This window comes from Callionymus lyra, chromosome 16 (assembly GCF_982586985.1).
Source record: "Callionymus lyra chromosome 16, fCalLyr1.hap1.1, whole genome shotgun sequence".
Classification (NCBI taxonomy): Eukaryota; Metazoa; Chordata; class Actinopteri; order Syngnathiformes; family Callionymidae; genus Callionymus; species Callionymus lyra.
The window spans coordinates 3,350,284-3,374,126 of NC_141833.1; the positions used below are offsets into that span (position 1 = coordinate 3,350,284).

Sequence of the window (23,843 nt, forward strand, 5' to 3'; positions counted from 1 at the left end):
ATAAGTGTTTTTTAGATACTTGACAAAAGGGTGCACATAATCATACACAAAAACGAGTGCATTATTGTGGTTTTATACTCACACTTCAGTAGTTTAATCATCAATCTTAACTACACTGTAATTACAACTAATGATGATGACAAGAATTCATGAAATTAAACCAAAATTGCTATTTGGTTTTCATAAAGTTGTTCTGTCATGTGTCGTTCATCCATGTTTTTTCGGCAACCAGTTTCCCGACTAAACCTAGAGCAGAACGCGATCTGGGAAATCAGCGATCCATGTGTTGCATTCAAAATTGACAACTTTATTTATAGAGCCGATAAGGTTGCGTCTCTTGGAGTCTCAAAGCATCGATTTTTATCAAAGATAAAGTGGAAAAGGATTCATCATGTCTTTACTATCAAGTCGTCACAAGCAAGATAAGTATTAAAATGTTCCAGGGAACGATTTTTTTGTTGGCCAGCATGTCAGTTTAAGTTGTTTGTTTGTGTCGATGATCGAAGATAGTCTGTCCTGCAAAACAACGGTTCTTTTTGGAAGCTCACAGTTTATCACTGGGTTAATAATCGTGTCATGTTTAACTAATTGTACATTATAGAAGAAAAACCTTCCTGATGTTTAGAGTATTTAACGTGGCCAATTAAAACAGGCCAGTGCGGGATCGCACAGATTTCCCGGATCGTGATAGTTCCTTAAGTGAACTCAAGGGTACTATTAAACAAGATCAAACACACAAACAACCACAGACACAGACATGCATATTTTCTTTTAATTACACCCTCATATATATTTCAAGTATCTATCTGATTACACAAGACCACCACCGCACCACGTATCGTCCCCTGCTCAAACACTAGCCTTTGTCGTGAGCAGAAGAAAAAGCTTCACGGTTCTTCATGTGATTCCTTTATAATCAAACCATTGTGCACGTATGTTGTATAAGCAAGAAGTGTGAGTGGGCTGCAGGGAGATTGCTTCTATAGATAGCATGAATCCAATCCTCTCGTCTGTGGCAGAGATACAAATGAAAATCCAGATGCTGCACAACAATATCAGTGCTTCTTTCCACTACTGACTTGATTTTTTTTATCACAAACAAAGTATTATGTTTGTGAATTTGTGGTGGATAGCTTTTTTTTTTCTTTTTTTTTTTTTTAACCTATAACTTTTTTGTTTTGAACACATATTACTTCTAAATATATCGCACTAGAGGAATAGTGGCTATGAGAAAAACTACATTACAAATAAGACTTTTGAACTAATAGATCAATACTTTAGCGAAAAAACTGATTTTTTTTTTTTTTTTTGTCAAACAACACATTTACTGCTCATGATGGTGAAATGCCCTGCTGGCAGCCCTGACCTCAACCCCTTTGAACACTTGTGAAATGAGCTTGATCACGCTGTTCGTGCCAGATTGACCAACAAAACCACATTGGCTGACTTGCGACACACGCTGGTTGAAGAACGGGATGCCATTCTACAGCAGTGTGCGACCAGGCTGGTGACCAGCATGAGGACATGCCAAGCTGTTGTGGTTGTTTTTGCTTCTAACATAAGCTACTGCTCCTCCCTTTTGTTACATTCATTTATTGGTAAATTGCCAATTTGTCTTCACATTTCAGAGTTTAAAAATCAAACCCACCAAACACTTAATAATACTAATTTTTTTAACTTTTAATCGCAACTAAAATACCTTAAAAAGCGCCCAAATGTATTTATTTATTTTTTAATTAACATGCATTACCGCGGCAGATTAAAACATTTATACATAATAGAAAAGTGTATTCATGAAGTCATTTTTCACTTTGAACGGAGTTGAAAAGATGCAGTTCTAGTTATATCTGCTGTATTTGAGACTCAAGTGTTGATGCCACCTTTAATTTCCACCTGCAGGGCTGAACATTGCTGTGTTCTCATGACCAAATCATTGGAATATTAATATAAAACATCAGGTCGATATAAAGTGCTATATGTATACAGATAAAATAACAACTATTAATTCACAAGACCAATCGATGTCCACTTCAGGGTATGATTAACCATCGTTTTCACCGTTGAATGACACTAACAAAATGAAAACACTGATTTCACAAAAAGGTACATTTCAAACATAAATTAGAAAAAGTGAAGGATTTTGAAATGAATGAGTGTAATAGATAGAAATATGAGTTTAATCTAAATCACAATTAGTCACATCATTTGACAGCACTGGGCATAATATCAAAAAATGGCGTATAAAAGAAATTGGTTTGACTGAGAGAAATAAGTTTTGAATTTTCAATTTAGCTCTTTTTTCTAAAAGGTAGAGAACCTCTTGTCAGCAAGCACCGGGACAAACGTGGTCAGCAGGTTTGCACACTGCTCTAGAGAGATTTGATCCTATTCATCTTCATAGAAAGTCTCTAAATCCTTTAAGTTTTGTGGCTGCTGGGAAACCTAAAGTCTCAGCTTTCTTCAAATGTGTTATTTTGGGTGGAGGTCTGGAGCATGACTAAGCATTTGCAAGACCTTGAAGGAGTACTTTTTTCGAAAACACCTTTGTAGGGTTGGTATAATGTTTCGAGACATTTTCATGTGTGGAAGTTTTTAGAAGTTACGTTTTGATCAATTGGGAAGTCTGTCAGGATGCCATAAGGTATATGCTGAGACGCCCAGCACTGTTATGCTGTTACTATGGAGGGATTAAGTTGATGAGTCACACCATGAAGATCAAAGGAAGATAGGAGAAGAGGTCAAAGAGCAACAGAGTGAATTTATGCACCACAGGAGATGTTGATAGAGCAGTAAGGAGAAGGTAAGAAGGTGCTAGGCTGGCACTGTAGATCTGGAGAAAGCATGATATAGTTATTATATTATAGGTACTAAATGAGGATAACTAGGACAACATGGAATCAATGTCTTATTTTCATTACTGTCTTTCCAGGAATAAGGCGAAATAAGTTTTAGTCTTGAAAATAGGCAGCAAATATTGGAAAAAAAAAAAAATTTAAACTGGCTAGTGATCGGTTTGTAAAGCTTCATTGCTCAGTAAATCACACTTTTATCTTAAAAACAATAGATTTCCATAAAATAGTTGCTTAAAGTTTAAGATTATAAAGTAAAGACTTCCATCTAGTGGGCTCTGAAAATGAGAATGATGCTTCATGAACATTCATTGGCCAATTATGATTTGCTCGGACACAAAACAAAACAGGTTATAAATATTTAACTGAGATAAAAGCTACAGCTTTTGTGAAAAGTTTTTTGTCAAATTGGTTTTAACGAATCAAGAAGAAAGATAAGTAGCACTATTTGAGATGTTGATTTTGGTTTAAGTGATTGCTTTTTTAATAGCTCCCCAGACTGTTCCTGTGAAATTGAAGCTAATTTCATTTCTGTTCTTAATTCACAGCTTTGCTTCCCTCTTGAAAACAGGTTACTTAGAACAAAACTTCATACTTGGCTTGCTTATTTATTTAATACAAACATGAGTGCAAGTGCATCACATTAAAAACAAAACAACCTTTAAAGTGTGTAGTTTGATCAGAAATATCTATCATTTTAATACTTTTACTTTCTCTCTACTTCCCAAATTGCTCTTAGAGTTTCCGGTATATCTACCATTTACCTAAAATATGAATACATTATTACACTCTTGCTGTAGCACAGTAATATTTTAAAAAATAGTATCTCTGCATTAATGGAAAAAATATATAAATACTTATATTTTGTATTTATTTTTGCCTGGCAGCCATTGACAACTGACTTTTACCGTTAGGTGTAATGTGGTAAAGTTTGGGGTCTGTGCCCTTCACTTGTCACAGATTGAACATGGGTAAGCCCTCGAGTGACAATCAATCCTCCAGAGCTAGAGAAGGCTAGAAATGCAGAGAGTTGCACAAAAAAATCAGTTTCTGCGGAAGAATATTTATGATGAATACTGTAGAAATAATACAGCAGATGACATGAAAGGCCATGTCATTTTATTATTTTTTTAGTACAAGCATTTCATGTAAATATGTTATGCTCTTAACAAACCATTTATGATGATGGGAATCACGTTTAAATTCTGGCTCTCAATCCACACAGTCTGTTGCAAACGTTGATGAACGCGCTGTAGCTGCCGATAAAATGTTGCATTTGTCATCACAGCTGCTTGAGAGACTGGCCTGGCGACCAAACAACTCATTATAAAACTGCTCAACACAACAATATTTTAAGTCATGCAAAATCTATGTGAACAGCGCGAATAATGGGATCCTCGATGTTTCTATTTATACCAAGATAGAGTGTAAATGAGAAAAATAAAATGGGTGGCATCTTAATGAGATGGCTATTACTGACAGCTTTAAATACATCACTGTCTTAGTGACTGTCTTATTATTGGGCATCATCTAGGTTTGCTAAATGTATTTGATAACATTATTTTTCTGAAGACACCTTATGTATTCATAGCCCTTGTGTTAATCTCTGGGTCAAGGTGACCCGGGTGCCCGAAAACAAATGCGTTACACATATCTTGTATTGAGTGTGTGTGTGTGTGTGAAATTTCAAAAGGTATGCAACTCACTGCCGGAAAAAAATCGACCAACGCATAATACAAGTGCCAAAGAGAGTAATCATTAGCATCCATCTCTGGGACCATAAATGTGAAGACCAGCAACGGAAGTCTTCTGATGAAGAGGTTGACTCTAACGGCCTCATAATTAATACGACTTCCATTTTGTTTGCAGGCGAATGTCTTTGCCTCGACGGATACATGAAGGATCCCGTCCACAAGCACCTCTGCATCCGCAGTGAATGGGGGCCCAATCAAGGGTGAGTTATGATAATTACCTCATTATGTTTATAATTTCTGGTTAATTGTCCAAAGCCAGGGATGGACTACGGTACCATAGGGATCTGATTAGCTTTTTGATAGCTGCACACTTGAAATCCAATATTCCAGGGTCAAAAAATTAGAGGTAGTGCAGGAGCTTCTTGAGCTCCTGGTTTGAACAGCAAGAAACAGAATGGTTTTGAAATACATGCTGGGAAGGCTACACGATAGCAGCTCTCAACAACAAGGTGGATTTACTATGCCTGAGGCTCAGGGTCTTTTGTGAGATGAGGAACTATACAGGCTTTATCTGACAGAAACTTGGTTGAACAACAACATGTAAGACTTCCAAATCTATGGCCTACAGCTCTTCCGTGAAGATGTTCAAGAAAGAAACGTAGGTGTGGACTCTGTGTGTACACAAAGATCGGTATAAAAAGTGTTATTTGATGACAATCAGATGCTCTGAGGCTATAGAATTGACCACGGAATTTGTTTACAGCAGCAATGCTTATATCACTCTGGATGATGAACCTAATGCTTGCTTTAAGACGGGAACAAAACCTCCCAGAGGGACAGATTTTGGAAATTCTGTCCAACCTGTGGGCCGTTTAACCCCTCGACTACTATTTAAAAATGGACCATTTAACACTTGAAATGGCAACAGATTTGTGTCTCATCAGGTTATAGTATATTCCTTGTTGATAGCACAGACATTGTGACACAAAATGCCTATGAGGATTGACTGGGGCACTTGCTCTGTGTAGGAATATTTTTCATTTTTGTCTATTAGTCATTTCCATTTTCCATGTGAACTTCACATTGCTTTCATTTGTTGCATTATCTAAACTGCAGTTTTGATAAAAAATACATGATATAGTGGTGGATGTGCTAGTTATGGATATGACACAACATCATCAGCAACCTGAACGTTCTTCCCCGGCTTCTCAATGCAACTACCCACACAGCGAAGAGAACACCTTAGACCTGGTGTATACTAACAGAAGTAATCGATACTTAGGCCCTTATTTCTGCCTCTCCGACCAAATCCCAGAAATCTCAGTGCCCAAGTGACCCGAATCCCATTTGCACTAAACAGCTTTCTTCTCTAGCTGTGAGAACCACACAAAGAATAAAGACTTTGATAAAGTATTTTGTCCGCTGGGTCTTTATGGATCCCAAACCTGATTTTAACACAATCATCTCACTCCATGTTACTACACACACTGGTCAAAATGCCTCCCTTTAAATAGGACACATTCACAAGATAATTCAATTATTGATCAAAGCTCGAGCATCATCAATCTTTGCAAATCATCAGAATCATTTTATAGACATTTCCATTGGGCTTTCTCTAAGAGATGTTTCATGATTTTCTGGAAATAAAGAGCTATCTCAACACAGGTCACAGACCCAGATGTCCGGCCTTTGGTGTACCAGACAGTACCAAAAAAGGGAAATCTGGGCTCACTCTTCTTCCCAGAGACCTTGAATAACAGGCTCTTTGGCAAAAACACGTCCTCATAATTCTAGGTCAGAGTGACCCGGCTAAAAGTTCAGCACAAACTATCTTTTGGTCAAACAACTCTAGATATTCCACGACAGATGTTGACCATGACAACATCACAAGTGAACTTGATGTTGTTTACTGTGTTGATTTGGTATGTATAGGCCTCTATTTAATGAGTTGGAATTTCGAGGCAGATGCCAAACCAGTGACATGGTGTTGCTCCCTTTAAAGAAGTCCAGACATTTCTTTTAATCTCATTTATGTTGAGAAAAGCCACTATGGAAGAAACAGCTGACGTCATTGCGCATAAATGTTTCTGTCTATAGTGGAGCTTTTTTATCTGGAAGAAGGTTGTACTAATAATATATGTGTATTGGAGTGAGGGTAATTTGCTTAAATAGTCGTTTTCTTACTGTTTGTACAGCCTCTGTTTTATAGATGCATGTGATAATTGATGATACATCATTGAAAACCAAATTCCTGGACATCATGATGGGTACAGAAGAAATCATAGTTTTTAAAAATGGCTTTACAAAGCTTCAGAAACAGAGTAAGCTGCGTTCCTAGTGAATATTTCAACAACAAAAAAAGAATCCTCCTTTGAACACACTATATGGACAATCCAAGAAGCTATTTTCAAAAGTGAATGGCTGCTTAAACACACTACAAATTTTCATAGATACACAATCCATATCCTATATTTGCTAATCAGATGAATTGACCTGACTTGCATAGACTGACAGGTTGCCAGCTCGATAAATCCAAATGTTATGTTCTTCAAGCAGCCTGAGTGTTTGAGCAGCCACCCTAAGGAGACAAACAGAATAATGACATCCGTCGTTGCTACTGTATCATCATTCTGTGTTGTTTTTGTTGTTGGCAAAAGGACACTTCTGTACCATACAGATTAAGAGTGACTTGTTTTAGTTTTTTTTATTCTTAAAGTGTTGTTTCACACTGCCTCGAGGAGCCATCATTTAATTGGGTAATTTTCTGCTTGTTAGACAGCCCTTGACATTTGGCCAGCACCAAAGCCACAGAGGCAACTTTCGAGTGACTTCTCAGAAAGTGTGTTCCAGCACGAGCAAATTACTGCTAAATTTATTATGACAATAAATGGCCACCTCTGTGACAGAAAATGTATTATAAATGAGATAATTCGTTTTTAGAGCATGTCTATTTTAAGTTTGAAAATAAAATAATAACGACCAATAGAAAGTAATCTGTACTGGTACAAGGAAAAAAAACAAATCTTCAGAAGGCAGTGAATAATGTCATAGCTGTAAAAAGCATGAATTAAAGCTTCTGTATAGACTGTGCAGAGCTTAAGCAGTTTGCACTGCACAGCAAATCCAATCCCCTCCAGCTTTTTATGCAGAGGCCTAGAAGATAGTTACACAGAATGGAGAGGCTATGATGTACAAGGTTTCCACTGAACCAAAATGAGCAGCCTTACGATTGAAGCCTCCCGTGACAAAGCACAGTCCACCTGAGTCCAACTTCTAGAAGAGGTTAACTCAGGAGCGGAGAAACCAACAATTGTTAGTAAGGTGGTTGTTTCCGCACTTAAAATCCTCACAAAAAAAACTTCAGTTCAGAAATCCGGCTCTTGGTTCCTGGTCTAGAAAGCTTGGGAAGTTTTTACGTCTTCTTACATGTAGACAACTTGAGATTGTATCCTGGTCTCAACTTGAAGGCTAAGGCCCTTGCAACAACTACTCAGCAGGGGGTGCCTGGACGAGGCGGTCCAGATGTTTAGGTAACGTTGTGAGTAAGACCAATGAGTATGATATGAGGGATTCCATCAAATTTTGGTTAAAAATCTCCCATTTTGACGGATGTTAACACTCTCTTGATTGGCTAACTAAGTAAGTAAGTAAGTAATATTTGTATAGCGCTTTTCTAGACCAGGGTCCCAAAGCTCTTAAACAATCAATACAATACCCAATAAAATAGATTCTTTAAAGGTCAAGACAACACCGAGACAAATACAGGAGTCTCGGAGAATCAAGTAAAGCCTGCACGAATAAAAGTGTCTTCAGATGTTTCTTGAAGGAGTCAGTAGATCCATCAAGTGCAGAGAGAGAGGAAGATCGTTCCAAAGCTTAGGAGCAACAGCCTGGAAGGAATTCTCTCCTCTGGTCCTGAACTGTGTGCGAAACCATCAGTCGATTCTGATCCACAGACCTCAGAGCCCGAGCTGGTGTGTAAGGCCGGATCAGATCAGTGATGTAAGGACGAGTCTGACCATGAATAGATCTGAAAGTAAGAACCAGAATTTTAAAATTGATCCTGAAAAAAACTGCCGGCCAGTGAAGAGACTTAAGGATCGGAGAAATGTGAGTTCTTCTACTAGAGAAGCTCAGAATTCTCGCTGCAGAGTTCTGAATCAACTGCAGGCGAGACAGATCCGTCTTGTTAAGACATGAAAACAAACTGTTAGAATAGCACAGGCGAGAAGACACAAATGCATGGATTACAAGCTCCAGATCATGGTGTGACAACATTTTCCTAAGTTTAGAGATTTTTCTCAGTTAAAGGAAACAGTTTCTGGTCATTTTTTCTGAAACTAAGAATAAACCTAAACTGAAATTCTCTTATCACTATACGGATGAAGGCTTAAAATGCTGTCATGAGTATAAACCCCATAAGAATAACTTGAGGTCAGAACCAACAATTCATGGGGGAGTGGAAGTTGTTGCTAACGCTGTTGTATGGAGCTGCCAAGGATTCCTAGGAAGTTCCAATTGAAGTGATATCAGTGTTGTGTTTGAACGGACAAGCAAAAAAAACAAATACTATCATAGAAGCTCCAGATTGAGTTGGCTTGTAACTGTTGGTGTGCAAGCTAGCACTCATCCTACCACTTACCTGTGTTTGAATATACTTGGTACATATGAAGCAATCCAAGGACAAGGAACAGGAATTATTCAGCTACATTGGCCCTTGAAATCTTTTTGCAAAGTGGAAGTGGAACAGAATTCCAGCATTCCAGCGTAATACATCCCAATTGATCTTGTTCCTCCTGCTCTCTGTCTGTGTTTGTGCTTCGCTCTGACAGGCTGAACATCCTTTGGAGACCTAAATGTTTAATGATATCGACCCTTGGCTTCAGACGCCATTCCTTTCTTCCCCAATGTTCTTTTGTCTTACAGTTACACAGGAGTTTGTTCAGGGTGACATCAGGTCACTGTCACTTCACCTCTTGACGCTCTCGCTTCGTACTCTGTTTAGTCGTCGAGTTGTCACTCTCAATTAATCTTCATCCTTCAGCGTCTTACTCGACTGCCTCTTGGAAACTGCCTGGCTTCTTTCTGTTCATCTGTGTTCCTGTCACTACTTTGGCTAATCTTTGGTTACTTTTTATCTTATCATATATATTATTGTGCTAAATAAAGTGCTAAAATCAAATGCTTGAAATCAGATGATAAAAATCATATATAAGGTCCGGCAAATTTCTACCTTTGGCCTTTTAAAGTATATATTTAAACTGTGTATTGAATTTTTTAGGTCCTACTAGATGGTACTCTTTGCTGTAATCTTTGACTCTGAGTGTCTTGTTTAATGAGGTTCTATTCCTATATGGGTGTCAATGTCCACACATTCAAACAGTTACATGGTAATCAAATTCATTCATTAAGAGCAATACTTTTTCTTACTTTCTTTTTCTTTTCTTTTCTCCTCTCATACCTAAAGGTAATGTGTTAAATGTCTCCTAAATTGACCTTCAACTCTTATTGTTCTCATCAGTATGTGTCTGTTTGTAGCAAACTCCATTTTCATTCAAATATCTTTACATTAGAAAATGTGTTTAAGCCCCGCCCACTGAAAACACTTTTTTTTTTTGCTTTTTTTGCTTTGAATGGTCAAGCATTGAGGTTTTTCACTGTGCGTCGTAAATCCCGAACGTCTCCAGCTACAAGGGACTGGTGTATAAAGAAAGAAGGAGGGCGCTCTGTTGCTGCAGAAGTAGTAGATAAGACCATTATTACATCATAATGGACTCCACTCTCGTACCCTCTCATTCGCCAAGATTTCAGAAGGGGAGAACTTTATGAAATAATATATTATCTTCAAAACATGGTCATGATAAGGAACTTACTTCATCTTGGAGAGGAAGACTTGAACATTTGAAACCTGTGAGTAAGTCAGAAGACTTTTTCACATTAGCTACCCTCAAGTTATGAGATTTACAGAACCTTAACCTATAATTTTGGAGCCAATAGTGCAATCTATTAAATACAGTTTTTTTAAGAAGCCTAATTAGCCCATCACTCATACCAAGGCATATAAGACCTGAAAATATAGAGTACAAGGTTTCCTCTGGTTAAGATTTCCTGTTTCAAATTACATGTTTCATATTTTCAACAATGTGAATTCATTTTTGTTGTTATTTGGTTTAAAAACCGTTTGTAAGCAGTGTGTAATCACTAAAGATAGGTGGGTTGTCGTGTGAGGGAAATGCTGGGATCAGGAAAGTCCTGCTAAGAGCAGCCCTGGTATCTTCAAATGAATCCTTTTTAAGAAACCTGGACAGATCACACAGTGTAACGTTTCATCTTGGTCTCCAGAAGGCGGTTACAACTTAAACGCTCAGAGTTTGTGATTCTTTTTTATTTTTTGGGAGTTTCAGATAAGCAGGATGGGTTTGCTGAAAAATTGAACACATCTCTTGCTTTGAATCAAACACTGCGCCATTCTATGGCAGTTTCCTCTAATCTATTCTTTTTCATGACAGTCCCTGGCCTTACACCATCTTCCAGAGAGGTTTTGATCTTGTGATGGGAGAACAACCCTCCGATCGCATTTTCAGGTAAGAGAAACTTCCCTAAAGTTTTAACTGGCTACAGTGTCTTTCACCTGATGCTGTGCAGAGAACTAAATCTTCGTGTTGAGGAAAAGAGACTCACACTGCCCTCAGGTGCTACCACTTTATAGGAGCTCAATAATAAATTGGCGTTCAATTCTATCCAGCCAAAACACAGCCGCTTTATTTTCTTCTCACATCTTCTCTCCATGTTTCGAGACATTGACAATTTGCGCTGAGGGCATTTTTCAAAACTACTTTATGACTGTGAGATGGAAAGAAATTGATTATTTAGCTGGCAATTTTATGGATGTGAAAACAATCCATAGTTGATTCAAACTAGTTTCAGGGGCTTTGCCACGTGCAACATCTTTTTTATTATGTTATTTCAGTTATTAATATTTAATTTAGCTGAACAATTTCATTTCTGTTGCTTTATTTTGAGAATAAGCCAATAGAACTGTGTTAACTAGACAAATGTCATAGAGGGATAATAATATTAATAATTATTATTAATAATTATAATAATTAAAAACATTATTATCATAAGAACAATGATAATCCTCATAATAAAAAAAACTTTGGAGACCAGTTGCCTTTTCTTATTGTTTCACATAGTTCTCATGAAATATTAACCTATACAGCAGAGGACACAGGGATATAAAAGTAACGTCTCATGCATACCTAACTAGAAGTTAGTCCCGTGGGTGGATCTAGAGAAGCAAATACCAAACCCTGGTATAGCAGTGTCTACTATGGTTTGTTCTTTTCATGTTCTTCTCAGTGGGAATAAAGGGAATCATACAACTATTATTCAACATATTTGCATTACATGTACAGCACATAGAGTTCAACAATGAACACTAAAACTTCAAAAAACATCTTCTATAAAAGTGGTCCTCAACCCACAGCTGTGGATCAGTATCAATCCATTTTTATTATTACTGCCTGAAATGTGCTTCATTTGGAAAGGAAAATGTAAAATATGTAAATAACATTTGACTAGTGAAAATGAGTTAACCACAAACTCTTGAAACAAAACGTTTGTTTCAGACCCCTTATTTCATATAAATAATGCTTAAAAAATGTACATAGATACATATACACAGACATCTTGCTGTAACCGGTCCTGATTCAGCGTTATTATCAAATGTTTATTACATGCACTTAATTGTACTTTTTTTGAAAGTCAGTCTGTGAAAATAATCCTGACATTTAACCTGTGCACAGTACAAAAAAGGTTGGGGACCCCAGCTCTAGAATGCCATCAAAAAGGGCATTATGTGTATTTCTTACAGCAGTAGAAAGACTAAAGCATGATTCATCTTGTTGCTAACCATAAATGTCACTTGACATTATGGGTAATTTTTTTGGCTACACTCTTTACTGCTGCCTTGTGCTCCGAGTGTTAGAGAAAAGACAATATGCTCTACTAAAGGATGCAGGCCACACAATTGAATGCTCTTTTTTTCATGCTTAGTTGTTATTTCGGAAAATTAATTCCGAACAATCGTAAGTGAGAAAATGTGTTTAGTCTGCATAAAATGGTTGTACACCATTTAATCAACAAGTTTGCTCGCTGCGCCTCCAGAATGCATGCATAATTCATTGCCGCTAATAAGGCATGTGATGTTAATCAGCACGCTGTTTAACTTCAACTTGTAAGAATTGTGTTCATCGGTGGATGTTTGGAAGATGGATGACTCACAAATGAAAAGTCTTTACTGAAGCGTTATTTCCAACATCAGCTGTTAACACGTTCATGTCCTGGTTTCCTCGGACGGAAAAAAAAAGATTGAATGCATTTGTTAGAATCTCATCCGAAAATATTGCTTCAGTCAGTGTCAACATAAACGTTATCTATTGTTTAAGTCCAAATTTGAGTCATCACTATTTGTAATCACCTTTCTTAAATGACTTACTGACTTACTATGTTAACCCAACTATCTTGGTTAGTTTTGGGGGAAATTAGTGAGACTTTCAAGCTTTAAAGGCCAGATGCTTGTTGGTGAATGCTACTAAAATGATTTGCTATACTGATTACTATGAGCGCCCCTCCGAATGGTTAAAGCGTCTTGTACCACAGATTTGTAAAATTGTTTCCTCTGTATAGCAAACAAATAGAGACGGAACCTTTAATAAGAGATTATCTGGAAGTACTTTATTTCTGACATTGTGTCTGTGTGCGGACACAAATAAATATTATTTGAAAATATTGTTTACTTCCTTGTTTCTTGTTATAGCATAATTAAAACAATGACTGCTTCTCTATTGCTTATTTTGTGTGTTCTCTTATTTTAACCTTTTATTCTGCACTGCCACTACAATAAACATGTTGTTTACAGCACTCGAAATAAAAGTTTCAGATTCTGAAATAGCGTTGTAGGAAATGTAGTTCTAATATTTATTGTCTGTTATCCAATTTATTCAGGTTAATAAGTGTGAAATTTTGTTGAAAGTTTGTCTCACACTGCCTTATATAGTTCTTTAAATGTTTTTTCTCATACAACTTTTCCCTATGTATAGGTTCACATACACCCTAGGAGAGGGGATGTGGCTGCCACTGAGTAAAAGCTTTGTGATTCCCCCTGCTGAGCTCGCCATCAACCCGTCAGCCAAGTGCAAGACTGATATGACGGTCATGGAGGATGCTGTTGATGTTCGGTAAGATCACACTGTTACTTGAACCACTTCTACCCAATTCAAGATGAGACAATCCAGGCTCCGACTGCGTAGATGATGGCTGGTCCAGGGCTGTGAGCTGGTATCTGCTTTAACATCATTTGCTAGTCGCTTCTCTGCAATTTAATGTTGTTTTCTGTGGTAAGAAAACATAGTTGACCCTCCTGGTTTGCCCGATTTAGCTTTTGTTCTAAGTAAATTAATGATACAATTCAGATATATTAAGTATAGGCTGACAAAGTTCCTTAAAGCCTTCTCCTAATATTCATAGCCCACTAGAATACTTAAAAGTATTATCAAGATCATAGAAATATTTGGTTCACCTTCTATTTCGAACCGCTCACTGAAGTCATTGCAATGATGCATGTTTTCATGTTATCCCAATTTCTCACGCTCTCCAAGGCAGCTCTGTAACTAAAATGAAAAACGTTCCCCCCTTTAACATTCGAAACAATACAACAAACGCTACAAATCATGTAAGTTGCAATGCAAAGCAGACAGAACAAAGGCACACTCTGTTGGCTCTCTGTGATAAACTGCTGACAAATTTCTCCATAAAGCACAGTAACGGTTTTACTCCCACTTTAATGGCCAACATCTGGTTTTAAAGGGTGAAGCCAACATGGAAGTGCAAAAAAGCCACAGTTCATCAAGGAAGTAAATTAAACTAAGGTTATTTGTAAAGCACCTTTCTAGACCAGGGTCACAAAGCACTTTAACAATCCAAAACAATATAAGTGGTCGCCTTAGGCTGGTTGAAGGACAACTGGAACTGATCGGTTCATGGCTAAACAATAATGCATTCTTAATATGGCTGACGGCCACGAATTAGCTTCAAAACAGTGGTTCACTTTTGGAAATGCGACGCCAAATACAAATTATACTGTATAGTCTATTGTTGCGTCTGTTTTGGACTTTAAAGAGAAATGAACTCTAGTCTTTCTGCCTTTTTTTCTACTATCTGTTTCGTTATGTTTCTTCTCATAAGTATTTGCATTGCAATGTTGATTTCTCTAATATACAGCTGCCCACCAACTTCTGTGACCTTGGATTATAACCTAAATAAGCCTTTAGCACATCCAAAAATGTGTCTTTCAGTGTCTGTGTTTCTGTTTCACCTTTTCAACTGGCCGCCGTTGTTCTAACAGCCCACTGGTGTTGTGTAAAGTGATGGCTGAACAGATCGGTTTAGGCAGCAAAGGTTTATTAATGTAATTAGTGGTGAGAATTGTCTTTTTGGCATGTCAACAACTTGGTGTGCAAAGACGTGTCAGTTCCTGCCCTAATTTGCAGATGTTTATTTGCCCTGTGAAAACCGTGTCAGGTGAGATTAGTCCCGCCTAGATGAATCACATTTGTTTCCCTGTCATATCGTTTGTCGTTTGTCTTGTAATGAGTTGTATTAATTGGAGAATAATCATTGTGTCAAAGTAAAACAGAGCCTTATTTTATTTGAAATCATTTTTATTTAGCAGTCATTTGCATTTCTGTTTTCTATTTCTATCAACTTTTTAGTACATTTTGTTTATGGTTTATTTAGTTTTTTTCTAATGTATTGGTCATTTAAGAAATTGTTAGTCATTTATTGTTAGAATATATTTTCTAACAGCCATTTTGTTCACATTTTCAATGTTTGGTTGTGAAATAATTACAGAACACTCATCCTCTGTATCAGGTTTATTTGTTTTAATGGGGGGTCACCAACCCACGGTTCAGGGACCCATACCGGTCCGTGAGGCAGTTATTACCGGACCCTAAAGACAGAAAGTACATTATTTATATAATTTCTGTTGTATTAATTAATACTAAAAATAGACCAGATTTTCTTTAAAGAAACATTAGTGTTACACTTCTTGTTTCACACATGATGACTAAAAAAAAACTGTAGATTGGTAAAAATCAATAGATCTTGGACTCTATTGTTCTGATCAGTATGTGTCTGTTTGTACAAAACTCTCTTTTCATTGAAATATTCACATTAGAAAATTATCTAAAGCCCCGCCCACTGAAAATGCTTTGTTTTTCTGGAGCCGGGATTTCAGACGAGGCAGGAATTTATAAAGTAATAAGTTTAAAACATGGTCATGCTGAGAGACTTACTGCATCTTGGAGAGGAAGACTTCAACATTTAAAACATGTGAGTGAGTCAGGAGAGTTAGACAATAGTCTCCCTTTTATTAGACCATCTTGTTACAGAGAAAAAAACGTCTAGAGCTCTTGATGATTCAGTGCTATGGTGAGATGTATTTTTAATCGTGCGATTTAATTGGGACTTCTTTTATCTGAACGTCAGTTCGTGAATATAATGTTAAACTGGTCCGGGAGCAATAAAAGGTTTGGGGACCCCTAGTTTAAATCATACACCTGCACAAAACTAACAAAAAACGATGCTAGCTGCCAATTTGTTGTTTGTCCAACTATAAGGTGGTCAAACTAAAATAAATAAATAATTTAATCACTTTACTGTATAACACAACATTTGATCTCTAACACATACGATGTCAGTGCCCAGTCCGCTTTAGGGGAATTTAATAAAAATGTGATTATCCTTACAGACTGTTAATCTATCATGTCATTTTATTTTGATTCCCTTAAAATCCGTGCAAAAAAGAGGACTGGTGTAAAGAAAAAATGTTTTCAAAGGAAAGCCAAAAGGTTTATGAGCAGTGGAGGAAGCATTTTTCTTAGTATACTCCAGAAAGGCAAGGTTCTTGGCAATTCCATTACTGAAAGTCTTGTTTATCAGGCACTGTGCAATTCTCGCTTTCACTCTGTAGAGGTGATTCAGTTCAGTTTGATAATGTGGTGAAATTCTTTCCTCAGCTATATCATTTTTATGTGGGCTACCGGTGTCCTTTATTGACCTTGCTTCTGGTTTGTAAAGAAAAAAAAATACAAAAGAAATCATAGATGTTGGAGCCCATGGGGTGTTCATATGTATGCACTGGCCAGTATTAACCGTTTGATCCACATTGAACCAAATTGATTCTCCTTTTCCTGGTGTTCAGAAGTTAAAATTTCAAGAGCACAGATATTTCCTCATGGACTCTGGTCTCACTGATGCTGGAAGACATGTTTTGTGGGATAGTTTTTGATGGATGAAACATTTTTTTTTTTTTAATTTAGCAGTTACACACCTTTTAATGACCATTTTACAAGATCGTGTCTAATTTGTGTCATATTTTTTCCGCTTTTGAATCGATCAATTTCACTAATTTAAAGGTAATTAGTGAAATTACCAATTGATTTTACATGGGAAATGATGCTGCTAACAGATAAAAATGAATTGAGATATTATGAATTTAATCACTAATTAAAGGGGAATATTGTGAATCAAATCATCTGCAACACAATAAATTGTGTTGTTTTCTGTCTTGATTTCCTTCCTCATGAATTACTTAATTCAAATAATTATAATGCTTTAGACTAGTGATGGAGTGATGATGCTTCATGAATCATTGTTCTTGTTTAAAAAGTCCACTAGATGGCGCTATTTGTTGTTTAATCTTTAAGTTCCAGCAACTATTTAAATGAAATCCATCATTAGCACCATCTACTCTGCCCAGAAAATGATGACACCGTTTCACGAAGCTTCATCAATCCCTCACTAATGTCATCCTTATTGTCCACCTTTCTTTTTCATGAAGGGAGGAGTTGATGATCAGTTCGTCTTTCGACTCCCTGGAGGTTCTCCTCGACTCATTCGGCCCAGTCCGGGACTGTTCAAAAGACAACGGAGGTTGTAGCCGTAACTTCCGCTGCATATCAGATCGCAAACTGGATTCCACAGGATGTGTGGTAAGTTGAAGATCTCTTTAAATAACCGTCAGACTGTTTAGTGTTTTTAAATGTACCTATAAGTACTATTAACTCAAATAAACCAGGGTTTCTTTTTACTCCATTTCCAAAAATATTTACAGATAATTAACATTCAACCACACTAAATAGTGATCTGGAAATGTGTGCCGCTTTTCTACAACCTGTTTTCATCCATGTAGTTTTTTAATTCTTATGTATCTTTGCACTACATTGCAAGTTTGACAGAACTTATTGAACTTCCTCAATTAACAACACAATATCCATCTGATGCCTGGTAATCAGTGTGCATCAATCAGGTTGGTTTTTTCGTCCCCATCTGTTGCCGACGTTCGCAATATGATTCTGGTTATTTGCTAAGCCTCAACACCGTCTGCTAATGTTTTGCCTTCGCAACACACCACTCTTCTGTCGCCAAGCTTTTAGGTACTTCCAAGCACTTAAATGCACTTTAGTAGTTAGTCTCAGGTGTGCCGTTTTTACACTTTTCTTTAAACAGAGTGGAACTGCTTCTGATGTTTAAATGGTAAAACATGTTTCATCAGAGATGAAAGAAAACTGTGAACATGAAGACAGATAAATAATGTGTTTATCTGGTAAAGTGTTCCTTGCAGTAGATAAGCATTTATAACGAGGATGTGCGTCATTCACTCCTTTAATCATCGTCTTCTGTAAAATGCTCCTAAAGCAGTTTAAGTGAAAGTACTGCAGGAAGCCTAGTTATGTATCTACTGCTATCAGAATACTTGTTAGTAAGTAATTTATTAATTTCAAACAAACTATACCTTTACAATATAAAAATAGTAAAAGTAAATCAATTATACACTCATCACATACTAGTCCAGTCATATAGTTAGTTAAACACATTTGTTTGATATTCTTGTTTAAAATAGAGAAGTTACCAATATAAATAAAGCAACAGATATCTTCTTTTTTTTTTTATTGATGAAAAAACTTGCTGGCTAAACGCCACATTATCAATGCACTAAAAATTAAATTCATGTCATTCTAATATTTGAAAGCACAAATACAAAGAAAATCATTTTATAGTAAGAAATTAAACGTACACATGAGACTGAATATAGTTACAATAATAAAACTTGTTGTCCTTGATCTTAGCAAGTTCTAAATCTAACATTGTTTACTATCCTGGTCAAGGTTTCTTTTGGTACTTTAAATTGTGCAGCATTTGAGTAAAAAATGTGTGGTCGGATCTTTTAACCTGAGAAACAAAATGAAGACGTAAATTTGAAAGAACAGAAACTTTTCAGTGAAAGAATTTCCATCTGAAACAAATAAAGCTCCAGGTAGTGACACATTCATATTCAGTGTCAACACTCTCATTCAAATAGATCAATTCATTTTTTAAAGAAATCCTAGTGCAATTTGAAGGCCACCAAAGATGTTCCTACTAATGAGTCACATTACAGCTTTTGGGGAAGATATTTTTGGTTAAAAAAAGAGGCCCAGCTTGAATTGCATTTCTTGTGATTGTTGTTTGTTTGTTAGACTACCACTGTCATGCCACAAGTCAATGTACAGTCCTGCACTTGGAGCACTTGTTAGGAGATACGAGGTGGGCCAACTGCTATCTGGAATTGCTTGATGCACTGTGAAAGCTGTTGACAAAGCCGAGACAGTGTTGCTAAGAAACATCTAAAACCATGTATCCTAACAGATAGCACGGAGATGTCCAAAAGTTGGATAGTTTTATAAGAGTTGGGTTTTCATTTGTGGTGATATTCATCCCTTTACATTCCTGCAGGTATGAAATATTAAACATGGTTATTATTCTGTTACTTTTAATTATGTGAAAGCAAGCTTAGTAGAGACACATTGTATATTGTCTATAAAATGGTAATATTAAGAGCAACAGTTAAAAAAATAGTCTGTTATTTTGTGTGAGTATTGTCCTTGTCTTTTAAAAAAAGAACTGTAGCTGTTTATACAAAGAAAAGGAGAATTTCGAAGATGCAGTTTCCTTTACTGTGCTATCCCTCCGTCTATTGATACATTCATCCACCCATTATCCATCTAAACTGGCTTCTTTTGATGCAGAAATGAAGAAGTTCAAATTTGAGACTGTCCGGATTGACTGAGCTTCTCACCTTGACTCAAAGAGAGATTCAACTCAATTCAATACAAGACGGTTACAGACGAGCAGTAAAGGGGTTTATGGATGTTTTAAAGTTTTGATGAAGATAAAGATGAGGACAAGTGAGCTGAAGTCACTACATTAAAATGAACATACATTTCTGCCTATAGCTCTAAAAAGGCACAGAAATGATCCCAACCCCCTAATCTACATGAGGGTGAGTAGAAACTTGTAAATGTTGTATTATTACTAATACTCTACTGCAGACTTCGATTCTGTGTCTAAGTAAACCAGACACATACTTAATGTTTATGTAGTTTTGGGCATGTGACTGCTCTTAGAGAAGAGTTCAGGAATACAGCTCCGAATTGTCAGGTTGATGGAATGCTAATGATATTGTCCACAATTCTACAAACAGGAGCCGCTCGACCCAAAGTGAGGTGAATGCGGTCCCTCCTAATGAAACCAAGTTTCTCCAGAAAGTCTGCCAATTATAAAAAAAAAAGCCAACACTGTTTGCTGGACGGCTACACAGTTAATCCATGGCCAAATTGTGCATGTGGTCCAGAGAACACAACATAGAGTCCAACATAGTTTTAGAAAAAATTAACTGACTCGACATTAACTTTAGTGACATCTGATTGGTGTAACCAAATGGCATTTCTTCTCGTATGGATATGTATTCATGTTTAGCGTTAGCTAGCAGTGTCATGTTTAATTCTAAGGAATGCAAACTACAGTTGTTGTTTTTGCTAACTTAACTTTTCATAATACAGATTGGATTGCTTTCCTGAGCGGGTGTGCCACTAGTCACCCAGTAGCAATGGGTTCGGCTTCTCTGGAATTACAATAGGAGAGCTAGCAGATAAGCTATGTTGCTTCACACTGGCATGACTAATAACCGCTAGCAGTTTATTTGAAGGCGCAGAGCTTACTTTCCAGAGTGGTTAGCTTCACATTCAAGCTAGCCAAGACTACTATTTCTAAGCTACAATTATCACTATACACCATGGTTGGATATTGTTCTTGCACAATTTCATGACCTTAGTTGAGAGTAGGAACATGGATTGACATGTATGTCGAGAGCTTGTCCTTTTGGCTCAGCTCTTTTTTTATCACAACATACCAGTCACAACTGATCCCCCTCACATCGCATGAGCAAGTTTAGGTATCCTAAGATGAAGGCCTTGCACCTGGCTCATGCACAATCTCCACTGCACTTCAACCTTCATAATTATATTTATGATATATACTATATAGATGATAAATATGATAAATATATGGTCATATTTGAGGCTCCCAGCACTGAGTGCAATGGTTCCTGATGTGTTGTCCTTACTCCTCACTTCCCCAAACTGCCCAGAGGTTCCATCTATTTAAAAGGCGTGATTAGAATGAACACAAAAATGTCATCTTTTTTTTAGTAGGGTGGGCATCTTTATACCTCTACCATAATGAACATGGAACCAGAACATGCTTGGCCAAGATCTGAGTTGTTTCATCAGAGCAAAGATGATGTAAAGTCTTAGCTGTCAAGTCATCACCACTGCTGGGAAGACTTTATGTGCCTAAACATGTATCATATCAAAAGTGTGATCTTGAAATTCACGTTTCCGTATTGAATTTTTTTAAATTATTTCTGCCTTCTTTTTTTACTTAAGATGTCAACATTAGCCATTCATTATGTGTTTATTAAAGACTCTGCTTTCTGAGATCACTACGTTTTACTAAGTCTATTAAAATGCGCAGTCATACCGTACATGTGCTTTTAAACATTGACAAACCCTAACATTTTATAGCTTTAATTACGGGAATTATTTGAAACACCCAGCAATTGACCATTTCCACTTTTTTTGTATGACTTGCAAATGAAGTCTTCTAGTTTTGTTCAAAATATCGAAGAACACTATTTTCCACCGTCTTTCATGTTGAAAGTCGGCGTCCGTCCCCATTTAGAATCTGGAGGTTGTTCCCAGGTGCGACTGCTGCTGCTGCCTAACTAAATCAACCACTAATTATACACAGATTGTCAACACGAATTGAATGAAGGAGACAGCGGAAATTTTCCAGACGCTTTTAAGATTCTTGCACTCATTTGACACAATTATCTGTCAGGAAGGAGATGTAGGAGATAGAAAGCAGGTGCTGGCTTTTTAATTGACCCTGTTCACTATCAGAGATCTTAATTCTGGATTTGTATTAAATGACGTTTTAGGTGATTCATGTTTCCACCTTCCTCGGTGTCCTAATCAGAACAAAGGTCCCGACGGTCTCTGCATATATTACTGTGTTTTAGTAATTATCCTGCGACTGTCAAGCTTATAAATGAGCCTCTCATCTCTCTAATCAGGGTGGTAAACTGGCATGGTCCCAGCGCTCTGAATCCACCCCGATCAATTAACACCTTGTCTAGCCGCTGCTGCCCGGAGACGTCCTGTCTACATTTAATATCACTTGGGCCAGCAAGTGGACGAACAGTAGCCATTCCTCACTGACCATAATGCTCCATTTGGCTGACGTATCACATTACTGGTGTCTGCAATAATCACGGGGTGAGTCTGAGATCAATAATGTCACTTGTTTGGACTTCAGATAGAAATTATGTTTGCAAACATTCCACACTTTAAGAAGCAGGGTGTTTAAATAGAAACTTGAATTTCATATTCCCCGATGGTTGCTTGCTTTATGTGGGGATTACAACATGAATATATAAACTTCAACGCCTAACAAATATTAAAGTCTCTTTTCTTTTATGTAAACATGAAAAGTAACATTGTAGTAGCACTAAATTTGTGATATAAATTTAAGGCCTTAAAGAACGCAACTATTAGCAGTTGCACAACACCTGTTTCCTTTAAAACTAGTGTTCACCTTAGGTCATGTGACTTCTTCAAACATTATAATCCACTGTCTGATGAACCATAATGATTTTATAATCGCCCCTATACTGTATACTGTTATTTTAAAATATATATTTATTGTTTTAGTTATTGGCTGCTAAAGCTTCATTTTTCACTGCAGTCCACTGGATGACACTCTTGCTGTATAATATTTGGCATTGAGCAACTATTTCTAAAGAATCACCCAATTTTTCTACCCATTTTTCAGAGTAGATGGTGCATTTGGCTTAAAAAAAAGATGTTTCATTAAATGGTTTACATTAAGCCAAAGATCACGCAACAAAGAGTGGCATCTTGTGGGCTCTGAAAAAATCACAACCTTCAGAAATAAGTAGACATTGTACAAAAAGTTCTTGGTTTATTTATATTTATTGGCATATTATGTTATTCAGCATTGTCCGAACGTATTTACATACAGTTCTGAAATTCATGAGTCTGCATTATGTTACATATTTATTCTTCAAAGGGCAAAGGCCAGATTAAAGATGTTGCAGTTTATGTCTAATAGAATAAGCCACAGGCGATTTATAATACTCATAAAAAACGTATCACTTGTGTTTGTCAAGCAAATTAAAAAAAAAATGCATTGAGAGAGTATTCAATATGCGTTTGTTTTTTAACAAACTTCTGGAAAGCAACCTGCATTTGCTGAATGTCCTTATTTCCACCAGATCAACTGCGAGAGCAGCAAAGCAATACTGTACTGGGATCAGATTCTTAAACACTAAGCAGTGTTGAGTGGAGTCAATACCTGGCTGAGATATAGATAGTCCTTGGCCCCATTAGTCTGTCACTAGTGATGCGTTCACTTCCAGGCCATTGACTGTATGTGAATTTAGACCCCTGCCGGGTATAAAATTGTCAACAGAACTGGGAATAGTCTGTGGTTTTACAGTTTGTCTTTACTTGTCATCAAGGTGCAGCATGACAGTGGAGACCAAGGTACACATTAATCAAGCTTTTTTATGGTGACAGATCATGATTAATGGGGCAAGACTGTCCTTCCAAGAAAAAAAAAATTCCACTTGGGTTGTAAGCGCAAGTGCCCAAAATGACCTCCAACAAGATTTAATGGCTTGTAAGAGGTAAAAAGCCTGGTCTTGCTCTTCCATGATGGTAATTTGACTTTTGGGTAAAAGTTAAATCTCAGTGTTGACAAGTTCACATGCATTTTTATTTATCATCACTATTCAAGCTTGTTTAAAATAAAACGTAAAAAAACATTTATA

General features: G+C 36.9%; 1 protein-coding gene across 7 annotated transcripts in view; it reads left to right on the top strand.

Annotated features, from left to right (window-relative positions):
- The window catches only part of astn1 (astrotactin 1), a 267,228-nt gene that overhangs the window by 67,442 nt on the left and 175,943 nt on the right, over positions 1 to 23,843 (top strand). For all 7 annotated transcript variants that reach the window (XM_087811062.1, XM_087811065.1, XM_087811063.1 and 4 more), the window contains 4 exons: positions 4,719 to 4,803; positions 11,053 to 11,127; positions 13,648 to 13,785; positions 17,451 to 17,601. In XM_087811062.1, the coding sequence (XP_087667188.1) occupies positions 4,719 to 4,803; positions 11,053 to 11,127; positions 13,648 to 13,785; positions 17,451 to 17,601 (449 nt within the window). The remainder of the gene's footprint in view (positions 1 to 4,718; positions 4,804 to 11,052; positions 11,128 to 13,647; positions 13,786 to 17,450; positions 17,602 to 23,843) is intronic.